At 35.4% G+C, this 16,139-nt stretch overlaps 1 protein-coding gene across 3 annotated transcripts; it reads right to left on the bottom strand.

The window, feature by feature from the left end:
• Positions 1–349: 349 nt before the first annotated feature.
• On the bottom strand, positions 350–15,628 carry LOC111777199 (ubiquitin C-terminal hydrolase 12). Of its 3 annotated transcripts, XM_023656678.2 has the most exons (32): positions 15,478–15,628; positions 14,978–15,047; positions 14,325–14,475; positions 14,070–14,227; positions 13,334–13,599; positions 12,982–13,200; positions 12,716–12,824; positions 12,505–12,620; positions 10,048–10,146; positions 9,741–9,850; positions 9,186–9,260; positions 8,489–8,567; positions 8,255–8,401; positions 7,828–7,908; positions 7,614–7,733; positions 7,371–7,493; positions 6,526–6,603; positions 6,343–6,431; positions 6,133–6,241; positions 4,980–5,048; positions 4,787–4,897; positions 3,156–3,211; positions 2,841–3,018; positions 2,656–2,757; positions 2,407–2,478; positions 2,168–2,233; positions 1,886–1,951; positions 1,687–1,773; positions 1,433–1,549; positions 1,133–1,207; positions 961–1,047; positions 350–846 (listed from the first exon to the last, which is right to left on the bottom strand). In XM_023656678.2, the coding sequence occupies exons 1-32, from the start codon at positions 15,505–15,507 to the stop codon at positions 805–807; spliced, it is 3,357 nt and encodes a 1,118-aa protein (XP_023512446.1). In that variant the 5' UTR covers positions 15,508–15,628; the 3' UTR covers positions 350–804. The 3 variants fall into 3 exon arrangements, 1 of the variants encoding a protein (XP_023512446.1); XR_002812359.2 differs by lacking the exons at positions 350–846; positions 961–1,047; positions 1,133–1,207; positions 1,433–1,549 and having other exon boundaries at positions 1,700–1,773; positions 2,153–2,233; XR_015412104.1 differs by lacking the exons at positions 350–846; positions 961–1,047; positions 1,133–1,207; positions 1,433–1,549; positions 1,687–1,773 and having other exon boundaries at positions 2,627–2,757.
• Positions 15,629–16,139: the final 511 nt, after the last annotated feature.

The following is a 16,139-nucleotide window of genomic DNA, read 5'->3' as shown; positions in this document are numbered from 1 at the left end:
AATGATTGTTTTCCTTAAAATTCTACCCACCCATTCTTATCTTCGATTTCATTCTTTGAACTCACTCTATCCCAAGCTTTTAATTTTATATTGGCATATTTAATTAACTATGCAAGATTACGGAAAGAGAAAGCGCAAGCGGAAGGAGAAGGAAGTAGCCAAGTAAAACTCTTTACTGCTCAAAAAAAAAAAAAAAAAAAAGTAAAGACATTGAAATGCCTGGATGAGAAGTTAGGCATACACAGCCCCCACAACTTCGGTTACAACCACTACTACCCCTCCTCGTTCTTCCGACTAAACAAAACCCAGAAAAGAAAAAAAGAAAAAAACAAAACAAACAGCCCAAAAATAATAATAACAATAATAATAATAATATTTCAGGTCCCCAACAACTATACTTTGTGTACATTCATTCATTCAACTACTAGAAGAAAAAAAAAAAAATCATGTTTATAGACGACTATAGATTACAAACTCAACTGATGCTGAGGGAGTGGGAGGGCCTTTCTGTGCGTGGTCAAGGTCAATCAAAGGTGGGATTAGGATAGGAAGAAAGAGGAACCCTCTCCTCGGCCTGTAAAATTAACAAGATCAGGGGGGATTGAAGAAAAAAGGTCCTTTCCTTCCTTCCCCCACCCATTCCATTGCAAGAGAATCAAAATGGAATCCTGCTGCCAACTCTATGCTACCGAGTGCTCGCCAATCTAACAACAAAATGTGTGGTAGATTTTCCAACTCATCTAAATGCTCTATGAAAGACACAACAACCCAGTCATGCCATGTCTTCTCTTCTCTTGTCTTTCACTAATTGTAGATTTTTACTGGCTTCTCAAATGTATGACGATTCTGCATCAATTTTTCAAAAGGAACGGAACACCAATTATCACCAACATGTTCGTACCAATATTTCATTCAGTTAAAAAAGCACACCAAATGTTAGCAAAATGAAACATATTTCACCTGATTGGCTGTGTACGCTCGCTTGGGTGCATTGTCAGTGTGTTCCAGTCCAAGATATTGCTCCCACGCACCATAAACATCTCTTCTCTAAAGCACATCCACACAAATATATTAAGAATGCTATCTCAAAGCTGTGAACTACCGGAAGAAAAAAAAAATCTTCACAACAAACCTGAAAACGATTTGACACGATGTCTGTGTCTTGGAGATACTCTGGACGACCTAGTGAAAGAAATGCAAATTTCCACTGACAAAACATAAACAGCAAAACACAGTTAGATTAATCAGAGGCGCTCCAGATTTTCTGTCTGTCTGTCTTAGTAATAGTAATACAATTTTTTTCTTTTAGCCACTCCCTAACTTGTATTTGGGAACATCTTAATAGATAAGACTCATCCACGATGATAATGAATGCAGAAGTAACAACTACCAAAGTACAGAACACAGAACGAAGAAAAAACTAACAAAATACCTTGGCAAATTCCTCATCTGGAACCTCTAACTTCTTCTGTATTCTCAATTTAATGTCGGCCAGAGTCTCTCCCTCATTTATGACTAAGAAAAAGGGCTCGCCGAAGTTCTGAATTTGCTATAGATAACAAAGGAAATTATATAATCATTAAAAGAGGTTATCATATCCAGCAACCATCCTTACTTCCTCTAGATACAAAATATCCAAACAGCCAAATGACTATTATTTGGACAAGGATTCTGCTTCATACTTACCATCTGATTCTGAGCAGTGTCTTTAGTGAAATGGTACACATGGATTAGGCGATCATTTGGACCAAGGTTTTTTTCTTCTTCTGGAATCTGTAGAAAAGAAGAGGACAAATCAGGTTAGACAAAAAGCCACAAAGTAACCAGTCCTAAGAGAGTTCACATTTTAAAAAATCTAAGAAATTTCCTTGCATAAGAAATGCACCTCTTCTGCCCGCAAAGTCCAATATTGATCATTAATGTTCTCAATCTTTTCATTAGGAGGAAACACCTGAATCAGATAACAGAATTAAACTATGAATGGGATATAAGTTGTTCCTCTGCAATGTCCAATAAAGTAACAGAGTCCTAACTTTAACACTAGATTTTTCTTTTCTTTTTTTTCTAAGAAAATGATTTTTGTGTAAGCTTATTTAGCAGAATCAAAATGAAGAACAACATTAGTGATATAAAGTAATAGCCATGCAAAGACCTCTCACGGTCACACCTTGTAGATCTTATGATAGAAAACTTCAAGCAATCTGAGCTCTGCATCTGGATGAGATAATTCAACCTATTTATGAAGGAAAATTGAGGGTACAAAGATAAGTAACGAAAAAATGGCATAAAAGAGATGCAATTGTAAAACCCCTACCCCAATAAAAGATAAAATTACATTTACACTCTATCAAGATGACACATCTACCGGCCCACAACAGATTTGGAGTAAAAGAAGTTAAGAAATACCTTTGTTTTAAGATCATTAATCACATCTGCTACAGTGCTCTGTTTTGGCAATCTTATTGTATGAATAACAACCTGATAACATGGGATATAATTGTGAGGAAAAAGCTCATCGACAGTGTCATGCATACGTATGCAGGCCCAAATGCACGCATATAAGCACACACACAGATGCAAGAAATACATAAGAAAATACTTATATTGTAACATATCCTAGACTTACAATTCAATCACTATATAGTACATACTCACTTCATCTTTAGTTGCATGATGAAATGCTACTTTAAGAGTTTTCAGACCTTGTAACTCTGGAAGAGGGATGTCCAATACTTCATAGTATAATATATCTGACGTCTGTACATAAGCAATCAGGTAAAATCCATTAGATTATGAACTATTAATAGTGTGCTTATTTCTCAGGGATGGGGAATTATTACCTGATTATAATGGACCAGCATATCAGATAAATGCTCCACACCACGATACTTGATTGGCTGAGGTTTAGGTTGCTGAGAGTAACAATTATGTGACGTTAATCTAATTTTTGATGGATCATCTACACCAAGTTGTTGGGCTAGTCTTTCGACCACATCATCATATGTATAAAGTTTTGACCTAAAAAAACAAGACAATACATCAAAGAGCAAGAAATTTACAATCACAGCATGTCATGAAGCATTTCGTAATAAATTAATTCAAGTGGAGAGCACTTTAATTGCTGTCATGATAATAAATATATCTGTACCACTTACATCTCCAGACAAAAATCATCTTCCTTCGGCTTCTCTAGGGACCGAAAATGAACAACCTAGAACAATTATGCACAACCAATCAGTGCCTGCACAATAATGTACAACCAAACAAGTTTGTTCTTGTTTCTTTTCTCAAACACACAAATCACAATAAAACACACCAATCAGCACCTGGAAAAGGTCTTCCAGACAATCCTATGCATGTCAAATAACGAATAAAGACAGGAAAGGTTGTGATTTCTGGACGCACATTTGTTCTAAAAAATACAAGCATGGCACTCAAAACTCTAATTTCAGATTAATCTCAAACACAACTCAAAGAACCAAAACAACAACCAAAGGTGCTTGGCTTGCATCAACAAAAACTTATCATCCTGCATTAGGGTACAACAAGAGGAGTTTTATAGCTTTTTCTCTACGCTGCAATCATTTTTAGGCAAGAACAGAACTACATTATGCTAAAAAGATTCCTCAAGTCTGAAATGGATTTCGATTTGAGAGTTCACACCTTGGGAGGTTTAGGTATTGGTAATGACATGCAAAAAACACAGCCCTATTAGCTAAATGGATCTGGCGATTCTATCATGAAGCCACTGCCCTATTGTTAACAAGTACAAGCTCCACCCTTTTGAGTGGATCCGTGATGGATTTAAAAGACACGTCCAGAAATTTGTGGAAAGCGATTGTGGCGGTTTTTCCTTTGCTTTCTCAATCTATACACAATGCCGTTGAGGATGGACGGGATACCCTATTTTTGGGAGGACAAGTGGCTGGGGATAGACTACTTTGCTCCTCATACCTCGTTTATATCACTTATCTCCTCATACTCTTGTTTATATCACTTATCTTCCTTTGCTCTTATGTCGATCTTTGGTTCCTCGTTAGATTCTATGTTTCTCTTTAGGTCTCTATTTTTAGGTCTCTATTTCTAGGTTCTTTTGTAACTATTCGTTTGTCCTTATTTTCCTTGACAAGAGTGCCCCCTTTTTTTTCTAGTTTGGCTCCTCTTTGTTTTCCTTTTTTGTATGCCCATGTATCCTTTCTTACTTTTTTTTCTCAATGAGTCAAATTCCTTGACAAGAGTGCCCCTTTTTTGTATGCCCATGTAACCATTTGATAAGTTAGCGAAGAATGAACCACTGTCTAAACTTTTAATCTTCAGCATTCATAAAAGGATAAAACACTAAAGGTAAGGAGCCTTGAAGATTTTATTTTAAAAACCAAGAAACAAATAAGCAAAACTTTTCATTGAAATAATGAAAAGAGACCATGCTCAAGAGATACAAACTTTCCATTGAATTTCCTCAAAGGATTGCAAGGAGCAACTTACTTCAGCTTCTTTATGGACCAATCATATCATCTCAAACTCATATCTTATGGATTTATGTCATCAAATCCATTTTATCATAATTATCCTTCGACCAAATCTAATGGCCTTTTTATACTCAAATTCCTCTTTCAAAAATTTAATGATTGTTTTTGTTCCTTCTAAAAAAGTTATTTTAACATCCTAATGAGATTTTCTAGATGTAAATTAACTGTCAATATATAATAATTCCTATAAATTCCCAAGAGCGAGCATTGGAATATATGACCCAACTGAAATTCCACCAAACATGTTGATGTCTTACTTGACGGTTATGCACATACTCCAAAAATGATGGAACGTCAGGATAACGATACTGTTCTACATTTTCAACTGGAGTGGATTTTTGAAAGCAAACAATATCTCCATCTTCCAGCTGCATCAGAAAAATAACTTTTAGACTAACTGCCGAAAATACTTAATATCAGACACACATGCCGTTACAAAAACAGCATTACCTGACTTGCTCGAAATGTGAATTTCTTGTCAATAGGTTCACACATAATGTTCGGCTCAAACTTGATTTCCTAAAATAGAACATGTCTTAGGAATATCTATTATAATCATTAACCAAAGCCACAAAATCCAATGGTCATAATTTAAAGCAGGAATCTATGTTACAAAAATCTCAAAACCAGGAAATTCAAATTTCAACGGAAGTCTTTCTTACAATGCCAACAACCTCCACTAACATAGATAGTTTAAGAAGAGAGACACAATTGCAAATTCTACCCTTTAATCTTAGTGACCACAACAACATCAAATGTTGATCCCCCCCCCCCAAAAAAAAAGCTAATACGAACCGACATCTCAATCATACAATATGAACTTATTATTTATTTTGAGGTGGCTACAAATTTTGGATAGATGATAGTCTAGAGCTATGGTGTTTCATTAATGTATTTTAAGATTTTTTATTTACTTTAAGGTTACATTTACATAGTGAATAATTATGGCCATAAAGTACAAAGTTTACAACTCTTGAAACGCCTCATGGAAAGTCAAAGATTCATTTTGAGGCCATATAAAGCCATGTATGTCTTTGTAAAGTAGACTTAAAAAATGTACTAAAAAGAGCATTTGTCCTTTCTTTTAGTCAAGGATTAAGTTTCTTTGCAATTCTATGTAGTTAGGTAGTATGCTTAGAATCATTTGAAGCTTGACTTGATCGATCTTGCTTGTGGAGTGATTCGAATCTCAAACAAGTGTTCCTGGAGATATTCAATCAACAAAGTAATCTAAATCTTATTTTCCCTAGGATATATTTAGATCTAAACATCTAATTCTTCTTGGATCAAATTCCCAAGAGTTACAATCATTTGGAATGAAATCAAATTGATTTGGGAGTTTTAGCATTTGTGAACTAGGGTTTTGCATATCCAAAGAATTTATGAGGGTTCTTAGATTCAACTAGGGTTCTTAGATTCAACTAGCTAGAGTTACCATATCAAAAACACTTATTAGGAATAAAGATCATGGTAAATATGTTCATGAAGAAGAGAGAAAAAACATCCTATCCCAAATCTTTTGTAATTAGGATTCTTTTTCTTTACATCAACATCGATCTGAGGAACTTATTTTAATAACTAATTGGAAAGATGAAGCCCAAACCTCATAAAGTTCAATCTCTTCTTCTGGAGCATAACCAGCCATTTCATTCAATTTCGTCAATATTTCAAAAGGCTTCCCATTACCCTTCACAAAAAGTCTTCCCACGTATCTAAAATTGTAGAAGATAAAAAGAGTGAAACGTCATGTCAGCTCATCACCAATCCACATGAATAAAATTGTAGGGAGGAAGAACAAACATACTACCAATACCTCAGCTCTTCTTTCTCAGGCTCATAAAGCTTAAAAAACAATAAGATATCATCTTTTGTCTTGTCTGGTGGAGTAATAGGCCGTGAATCCTGAATGAAATTGTAGAAAATCATATAAATACGAGGGATACGAAAGTAATCATAAGAATAAAAAAAAAAAAGTTCGCAAGTAAAATAAATTTACCAGTCCATATTCCACCTCCAGTAATAACTTCAACTCAGCATTGTGAACCTTATTTGATACCTCTCTTAATTGTCCAACCTATATGTACCATAAATTAGGAATGAGCACTTCAGAAAATTAGCGAAAACATAGGAGTACATGAGTGGCTCCATCAGCGCCATAGAGTAACCAATATTGAGAGAAGCAACAATGAAACACAAGGTGTAAAATTCAAGAAAAGGAAATGTGCTGGTAAAGCAAAATACAGTTTACAAGTACTTGATGAAAAGTCACATACTTGATTATGATGAGTGCGAGGAAGTTTGATTATGATGCTCAATTCACTACTTCCCTTCAAGTTTCAGGCGCAATTAATTTTGACATTTCCCGCATCTTTTGGTTACCAAAATTTAAGGTTTCTTTCTTATTTTCTCATTTTTTATTCTTGTAAAGAACCCCATGATTTTCTTTCTATAATTTGCCTTATCTATTTTCCTTCCCATTTCCAATCTTTGTGGTGCGGCCTCTTATTCTTTCATTTTTCTTAATGATAATGGTATTTTTTTTTTTTTCACAAAATAAATTAATAACTAAAGAGAACGCCATGCCATTTTTAAGCTTTCCATAGAGTGAAGCAGAAACATTTACCAAACATTTAACGTTTTAAAATCTTTCCCTATATAAGTTTGGAATGCATAGTTTGGCCCCTTCCTATAGAAGTGTCTAAATGTCCCTGCCTCTGAAATAAATGTATTTACACCTTTAAAAGATCAGAGATAAGTTTGGAATGCAAAGTTTGTGTTTCAAGCTCCTCCCTGCCTTTAGAACAAATGTATTTCCACCTTTAAAAGATAAGAGATACATACGGATTGTGCTTCCTCCATAGATGTCAATGGTCGGTTGGGCCGATAAGTATGGTTCTGACGCTTTGCCCACAGCCAATATCGTTGAAACTGGATGGGTATACCAAATTCCTTAGCCACCTCCTCCTGCACATACCATACAACAGTATTATCATGAGGAAAATAGATGTTTTATACCTTGAAATTGTTGAAGATAACAGCACCAAAAAAAAAAAAAAAAAACAAACAAACAATTAGACGGAGTACCTTGAAAAGGTTAAATGGCATTTGCTTCTGGATGCGGAAGCTCCTTACTTTGTCATGATCCACAAGATCAAAAAATATATCTTTTCCAATCTGCTCAACTAGATCTTCGTCTCTAGCAACCTAATGACCATGAGATCGATCAAATAAACACTATGGCTTTTCAATAACCTATGATTGAAAGCCACGTATAAACTAATGGAGAATGACTTCAGACCTTTATGATAGTATAAAGGTGTGCCTCTGCCTTTTCTTTCTTCTTGTGTTCCTTTTCTTCTTGTTCTTTCTTCAACCTTTCCTGAGGTTGTTCATGTAAACGTAGTTGGATCAGTAACACAAAACCAAGCAGAAAAAAATAGCATAAAACCTTTTTACCAATTATTTCAACCCATATTATTTCCCAATATTTTGCTATGAAACAAGCTCTTGTGTTGAGAGACCTAAACACTTGAGATTTGACCTGTTATACTTCAGACCCTTACAAGATTAAGGTAACAAAGTAGATCTGTTATGCATCAGATCCTTACGAGATAAAGAAGTGAAGCTCAAAATCCTTTAATTAGTTTCCAAACCAAGTATCCTACTACTTGGCTAGCATTTGTCTGATATCATGCCCTAAGAAGCATGCAACAACAGCACCATACCCTGAGATGTTCGGCAATATCCTTCTCATCCACGTTGCAAATGACTTTGTCCTTGTCACTTTCACGTATATACACGAGCATGTATGCATTTGAGTATTTGGTGAACTTAAAAGGAGCATTGTTGAATCCAGGATTTGTCTGAGGCAACTGTTAACCACCAGATAGAATATCAGAAGCAGAAATATGTATGTATCAGATTAAGGTCTAATGAAAATATTCACATGGAAATGTTACCTCTTCCTCACCACCATATTGCTCCTCTAGTGCCCTTTTTACATCTTCTTTTGTTACCCGCTCATCATCAAATTTGTACCTGCAAGCCCAAAAGTTCTTGCAGCGTGAAAGCAACACAAATTAATGTAAGCCAGTTGTTCAATTATTTGAGTTTAGTGGTGATAAGAGATTGTTTCAAAGAAGAGATCTAAAACTTTGTTCAAAGTTCCACAATTTTTCTGTCCTTCCTCACAGGTGATAAGCATAAGTTCTTTTCAGGTTTTTTAATTTAATCATGGCTATCGTGATAAGAACCCACCCCAACTATTGTCATGGACACCATGCACGCTTCAAACACTAGGTTCCTATAAGACTTTTTAGTGTTAAGATTATTAAAAGGGTTGAACCTAAGACTTCGACATTTCTCATGAGTGTTGAGCACGCCTTCAACCAATGGAGAAGCCCCTTAAGGACTGTGGGAAAGTACAAATCTTGATGAAAAAGAAATAGCAAAAAAGTGATCAGATACACTTCACATTCACCACATAATCCAAAGGCATTACAAACTTTCATAGTTTTCATTTCCTTTTACAATGTAGAAATTTCATATAGTTGAGTAAATCCAGCAACGCAAAATAATGTAGATATTAATATGGATAAGTGCCAAATGCAAATAGAGAATAGACTGGTTTATTGGTAATATAAATCCATAAGATACCATTGCTCTGAAAGGGTTGGCCTGATAAAGGCATAATAATGTCCACCGTGCACCCCACCACTGTGAACCAAAACACTGAACCCAAAGAAAAAGGGAAATATGTTAGCTGTATAAAATACTTTAAGAATGGATTGAACAAAGAGTTATAAAGAGATCTCCAAGTATAAGATGGTGAACTGCAATATAATTATGAAAGCATGCAAATACCACCAACAGATTCAAATACATAAGTAGTTACCCAACAAAAGATTTTATTTGTGTTTGACCTATTGAAATATAAACAACAAAACAGACGAAGTGATTTACGTTTATCATCTTTGTTCCTTTTTTATTTGATCACCATGAATCTACCAAGTTCACTCATATAGCATCTTCTAACATGAAAAAAAATCTACTATTGTTTCCACTCATATAGCATCTTCTAACATGAAAAAAAATATACTATTGTTTCCACTCATATAGCATCTTCTAACATGAAAAAATCTACCATTGTTTCCACTCATATAGCACATAAACACACACATCTTATCAGGGATATAAGATTTCCCAATGTACCTATGAAGTGTGTAAAGATTCCGGACAGTTCTATCAGCTTCTGGTGATAAATACTTCCCATTTTCTCGATCAAGGTCCAGTTGAAGAGGAAATTCATATCGATCATTGATCTACAGTATGAGGCACAAGGAAACAATTTAACTTTAATACCATAGTCAGCAACGAGAAAAGTCAATATCCTATACTTAATTCGATCTATTCAAAGCAGCCAGTTGTAATGTCAAAAAAACTTAAATATTCACAATTGTTGGACCACTAGAAGAACTATTAGGAGAATGATAGTTAGATAACCATATCTGCTACTGACCTTTACCATGGTGTCCCGCATGAAGTCATACTCAAATCGCTTCAACTGGAGTTGAAGAACAGGGGGGAAGTCAATGAACAATACGCCCTTCTTAGCATCCTGCATTGATAATTTCACATTGGGGGGTAATACCCTCAGTAAATGATACAAAGGAAAGAAATTTACATCGGATGAGAATCTGAAGAAATGTAAAGCAACTAAAGGAAACACTATGACCAAGTTGAATAGATACAAATATTATTCCACTTCTCTTTAAAACTTGCATTCTATCAAAGACCTCCACAACAAGAATTTGACACAAAACATCTAGCTTTTCCAAAAAGCACAATCTTATTCCCAACGCGCTCCAAACAAACATCTCCAACCTTATGTTAAGTACGTGGATCTCTGGATAATGACATTATTTAGTAATCTGCTGGGGGGAAATCCAAACAGCATAATTTCATACAAAAAGAAATTAAAAACATAAAAGAGCCACTGGCTTCGAAATGAAGGTCAAATCACTTTCATAAATTCATTAGTAGTCAGTTCCTGTATATCGTACTACACAGTCTTTGTTCAAAATTAAAAAAAGAATATTGCTAGTATAAGATCTCCTTTAGAAGGTGGTAGAGTAAAGGAGGAAATGGCTCCTTGCTCCAGGCTTGTCAGGTCTCAGGGGGTCCTTGTTTTTGTACTTTTGTTCCTCCTAATGAAAGTTGGTTTCATTTACCAAAAATCGTACTTACTACTGAAGCTTTGTAGCATAATCTTTTTTTCCTTTTTTTTTTTTTTAAATAAAATAAAAGGTGAAATTCTGCAGCATAATCTGGATACTGAGTTTTCCAGGCTAATTTCTTTTTTTCTTTTTCTTTTTTTCTTCTTTTACAAGAAACAACTTCTCATTGATAAAAATGAAAATAAATAATGTTCAAGGGATACAAACTCCCAAGATGAGTGAAAATAAAGAAAAAAAAAATTAAATAATAGAGACAACTACAATCAAATAGAAATCAGAAACAAAAATATTTAAAGAGAAATGGACTGTTACAAAATCCTTGGCTTCTGAGAACCGAAGTACACATTGAGAGCTTACAAACCAAAGTTAATACTAGGGAGGAAGACTCCACAAACCAATAATAATCAAAGACATTGACAATGGACTGCCTTCTCGTAAAACCAATATCCTCTCATTTGTATGTAAATTTTGTGTTGATGACAGATATGGAACCCCAGCAGAAGATAACCAATTTATCACAAAATCACATGCTCGCTGTGCAATGGTGTATTAGACAACCCAAACCTTCCCGGTTAATTTCTTTATTCGGAAGCTATGGTTGAAAAAGATCAACAAGAACCTCTAACACTAAAGTATCCAGTTTTCATTAAAAGGTGCATCCTTTGCCGAAATGGCAATGAAATGCTGGAATATTAATTTGTTCTTAGGTTGCCCTCTGCTTTTTTTTATAAGACATTGTAATATAACCACTACGTTCTCTGTTCCCACATCAATCCTGCTCCCCAAACTCAATTTCAAAATTACCACCAAGTAAACCTTCAAAGCCAAGCATACTTTCTCCAAGCAGACTTCAAGCCTATCCACTTGTCCAGGGCCCAAATACTTGTGCAATTTCAATATCCAAATCAGCATTGTGATATCCTATATTCTCATACAAACGACCAAGTTGCCAGTTACAGTATGATTGGATTGGCTGTTGTCATTAAACAAACTGTAACATGATTACTAAACTATATTTGAACCTCAAACTGGCTGTCCAAACTCAACTTGAAGTTAGTGCCCTTCAAAACATGAAACATTAGGAGCTGAGCATGCTTCCAAGTGTAAACATCAAAGACTAACAACCAAAGAAGGCCACAAATGTACGCCACTTATTTGTCCTCCATGTCCAATTGAAGGTCAAGATATCCCAGAAATTTTCAATATGAAAACTCAAGACTCCTTATGAGAGTTAACCGCTAGATCTTTTAGTAATTATGACCTTGGTCTTGTTCTGATTGGAGTCCCCTTCTGTAGTTAGGGTCGGACTCCCATTTTTGTGGGGCTGTTTATTTGTGTGCCTTGTATATTCCTTCATTGAGAAATGAAAGTGTGCTTTGTTACCAAATATATATATATATATATATATATATATATATATATATATATATATATATATATACACACACACACACATACATGCATACATATATGAAAATCCAAGACAAAAGACCAAAACTAACCACTAGCGGTCTGCTCATCTGGGAATGGGTAAATGAAGGATAGCATAAAATATTAAATGGAACAGGGAAATATAAATCACAGAGGTCAAGATTCAACTCAGTGGAAACTTGTCACTAAATTTACTTGATAACTAGCCAAGTGATATCAAAGAATTTGCTCAGCTAGTTAAATAAGAAGTTAATTGAACTGGACAAGTAACAATTTTCCATGTCCAATACGATTATTTTACAACCAACCTGCAACCCATATTGTTCTGCATGATACTTGTTATCACCCTCAAGGCGTTCTACTTCTACATACTTGTCAAAAGAAGCATACACATCACGACAGCCCTTGACATCAAGCTGAAGATCTGAAATTAAAATATTAGAAAGGTATTGGCACTGTGCAGCCAATAAAAAGGAATCCATGCATAGTCACATTGATTCATAACCCAAAAGTATTTACCATAAAATGATTCCTTTCTTGTTGACTTATAGTCCACGTTTATGCATTCAATGTAATTCATATGATGCCCTTCAAACAATTTCTGTATGGTTCCCTCCACGACAGTTCCCTGTATCCATTATATGAATTCTAACATCTCTTAGTCATAAAGAATTCCTCATGGCAGGTCAAATTTCATTTAATATAAGAAAAGCTTGAGAAGCATGGTCATAAAATTATACATCCGATACATCCTACAAAAAGAGAAGCATGGCCATATTATTTACCTTCATTTTATCTTCAAGTTTTTCAGATAGAACTCTGTTCAGTTCCTGGACATCATGCTGCATAAAAGAATCATATGTGTCCCATCCAAAAGATTTGGTAAGTTCTTTTGTCGCTACACTGCTGTCGCTGTATTGGAGCTTATAAAATAAGCTCTGCAGAGCTAAAGGGATGCTTGCAGATGGCATATCATTTTCTGTAGTAGGCATATGGTACACAGCCTGAAATAATAGTTCAAACAGACTGACTTATTTCGGATGTCAAGTAGAGTTCGTATGTATTATGAGGGAAGGAGGAATGCAAATGGTACATCAATGTCAATTTCATTAGCAAGGAAACAGCATAATCACTCACCTTCCGGAAATATGGAATGTGGTAAAGAGTTTGAAGAAGTGAATTCATATAACATGTTGCTCCCTGATTTTTAAGACCGACAAAACCTGTTTCTTTCTTCGAATCATATGTCCAATAATCGACCACCCTTCGAACAAGGACCTCAGCTTCAACTATTAAGGTATCATTAACAAGATATCCTCTGGTAGGGTCATACAATTCACTGAGGGGCATGAATGACGTGAACCCCCAATCACTTTCCCTTGCATTGAACTGATGTTGTGTATCTGCAATTATTCAGGAGAATTTTGTCATAGAAAGATCGAGCACTGGGTTAGTACAGCATCAGATGATGAAGATGTCCCTACCGGATAACAAACCCAAAATTAATAATAATAATTTAATATATATATATACACCCAAAGTCCCTGACCATAACAGGGTGATTCCAACAGAAGCAGAAGACCAAAAATTATAGTACTAAAAAAAAAACTCAAGATCCTGACAACAAGAGGAAGTCATTCCAGAAATAAATGCTGTCTAATTTTATACTTTCAATCACAAACATGACATACAATGCATACAAATCCTTGCTTGTACAACTTCAGAAAGATTACATTATCTTCACTTCTTGTTTAACAGAAATTGAAATGCATCCAGTTTCTCAAGAGTATAATGAAGATCAACATAATCATAGTGCTCGTACATAAGATTTGCCAATAAATTAATTCAAAATAATAAAGTACCAAGAATGAACCTTTTCTCACTGAATATTTGTTGTGAATTTGATTGACGACACCCAAGCTGAATTGAGCACATCTGCTCCACCCGTACGGCAAACTTGCAGAATCAGCAACATCCAAATACATAGACAGATGATCTACATTGTTTCCTTTTGGGAAAATAAGAATGCGCCTAAAAGAAAGAATTTGGAATTACTTGGTGCGGAATATGCCCACACACACGCACATATATATTGATGTGGCAGACTAGTATCAAAAAGGAAGTATACCATTTATATCCACCAACAATAAAGATTTCAGAATACAGCTTCTTTATGTTAAGCCTCGTGAAGTTGTCAATTCTCCATGTAAATCTTGACGATGGTGGATCCTCAACAGGTTGATTCTCTACGGTGTTTCCTGATTCGGATTGTGGAACAACTAATGGTTTGCAGTGGGGGAGGGAACAAAAAAATGGAGACTCGTTTAAAATCTCGTTAGAAGACACTTGGACTGTGAACGCATTTTCCAAGCTTATTTTAAAAATTAAAAATAAAAATCGCACAACCACCTCCAGTATAACTCCGATAGAGAAACAACATACTAAGTTTTCAGAGCAGCTAAAATCCCAAAAGTAGCAGCTGATATGACATTGCATACCTTTGTCTATCATATGTAGTAACTCATGAGGGGGAGAAAATAAGAAAAATAAGAAAAAGACAGCAAGAGATATCCTGGTGAAAAAATAAAAAAATAAAACAAGTTCGACAGTAGTCAAATTGGTAACTTGTGCTGAAAAATTCCAGATTCTTTGAGTAATCCGTACAGCCACGAAATGATCTCAAGCACCAAGAGAATTCAATTAGATCAATAGACAAGGGAAAAAAACATTCGATTAGCTGGGGGGGAACAATTGCACAGATCAAATGTGACGAAAGTAAACCTTCCATAGGTTGGTGATTATTCTCAGCCAAATCCGAGTGCGGTACAAGCATCTCCTCGTCCTCTTGTTGCTGTGAAGGGAAAAACAAAAGATGAAGCAGAAATTAAAGATGGCAATCGGATCCACCAAAGCAAATCTTGATTAGTTCAGATATCTCTGTAAAATCCAGACGCGCCAGTCGGCAACGACAATAACAAATTGCACCGGAGTGGAGGGAAACCCATAAATTAAGCGCGAAGTCGAAGATTACGAGCAAGAAGACTATATAAATGTGAAAAGCATGCAAGTCGTAGACAATGGAATTAAGATTAATACTTCAATTTACAACAGAAGAGGAAGAAGAAGAAGAAGAAGAAGAAGGAGAAGAAGGAGAGAAGAGAATAAGCAGGCAATAGATTGACTGAGCTCGCAAGAAACCAAGGTGTTTACATCTGAATTATACGGAGAATAGATGGAGAAATGAGAGAGAAAGGAGGGAGGTATGGAGATAGAAAGTTTACATCGACGGGAGCGGGAGTCATCACAGTCATGGTCTCTGCAGCCTTGGTAGAGAGAGTTTGGGTGGGGAAAAAGAAAACCAAAATGAGTGCGAAGTGCTAAACGAGGAATGTCACTTCCTCCTTATATAATGGGCACTTTTGGGATTTCGTTCCTCTCAGTTCCACTCGACATTGCTGGCCATGCCAGATACCTCCCCTGCTAACCACTTTTGGGCCTATTGGGCCTGCTTTCGACATTAATAAGAGCGATGGGCTCGACCCTTTCCAGAAAAATAATATCTAGATTGTTCTCACGTGCAATACGCGTGTCCCCCCCCTTTGAATATGTATACCAGTGACAAAAATAATTTAGAATCCTCTGCCCTTTTCTTTTTTGCCCGTTGCTCTTTTATTTTATAGGCTACAAAAGAAAATTGTACAATTCATGAATTTATGGTCGTTGTGTGACAATAATTAATAAAAATGCAAACAAATTCTTATATGTGATATTTTTTTCATTTTTAAGGAATGGTAATACAACTTGGTGTTCCATCGAAGATAAAGTAAGAATGTCATTTGTCCAAACAAAACCAAACATTAAGCTACTGCTTTATTTTGGCATTTATAATTGGACATGCATAGTTTTAAATTTTAAAATAACAAAAATGTGTAAACTTCTTAAA

The sequence above is a fragment of the Cucurbita pepo genome, chromosome 16, assembly GCF_057944985.1.
Source record: "Cucurbita pepo subsp. pepo isolate OVF chromosome 16, ASM5794498v1, whole genome shotgun sequence".
NCBI classification, from domain to species: Eukaryota; Viridiplantae; Streptophyta; class Magnoliopsida; order Cucurbitales; family Cucurbitaceae; genus Cucurbita; species Cucurbita pepo.
This window is presented reverse-complemented; position numbering and strand designations above follow the sequence as displayed.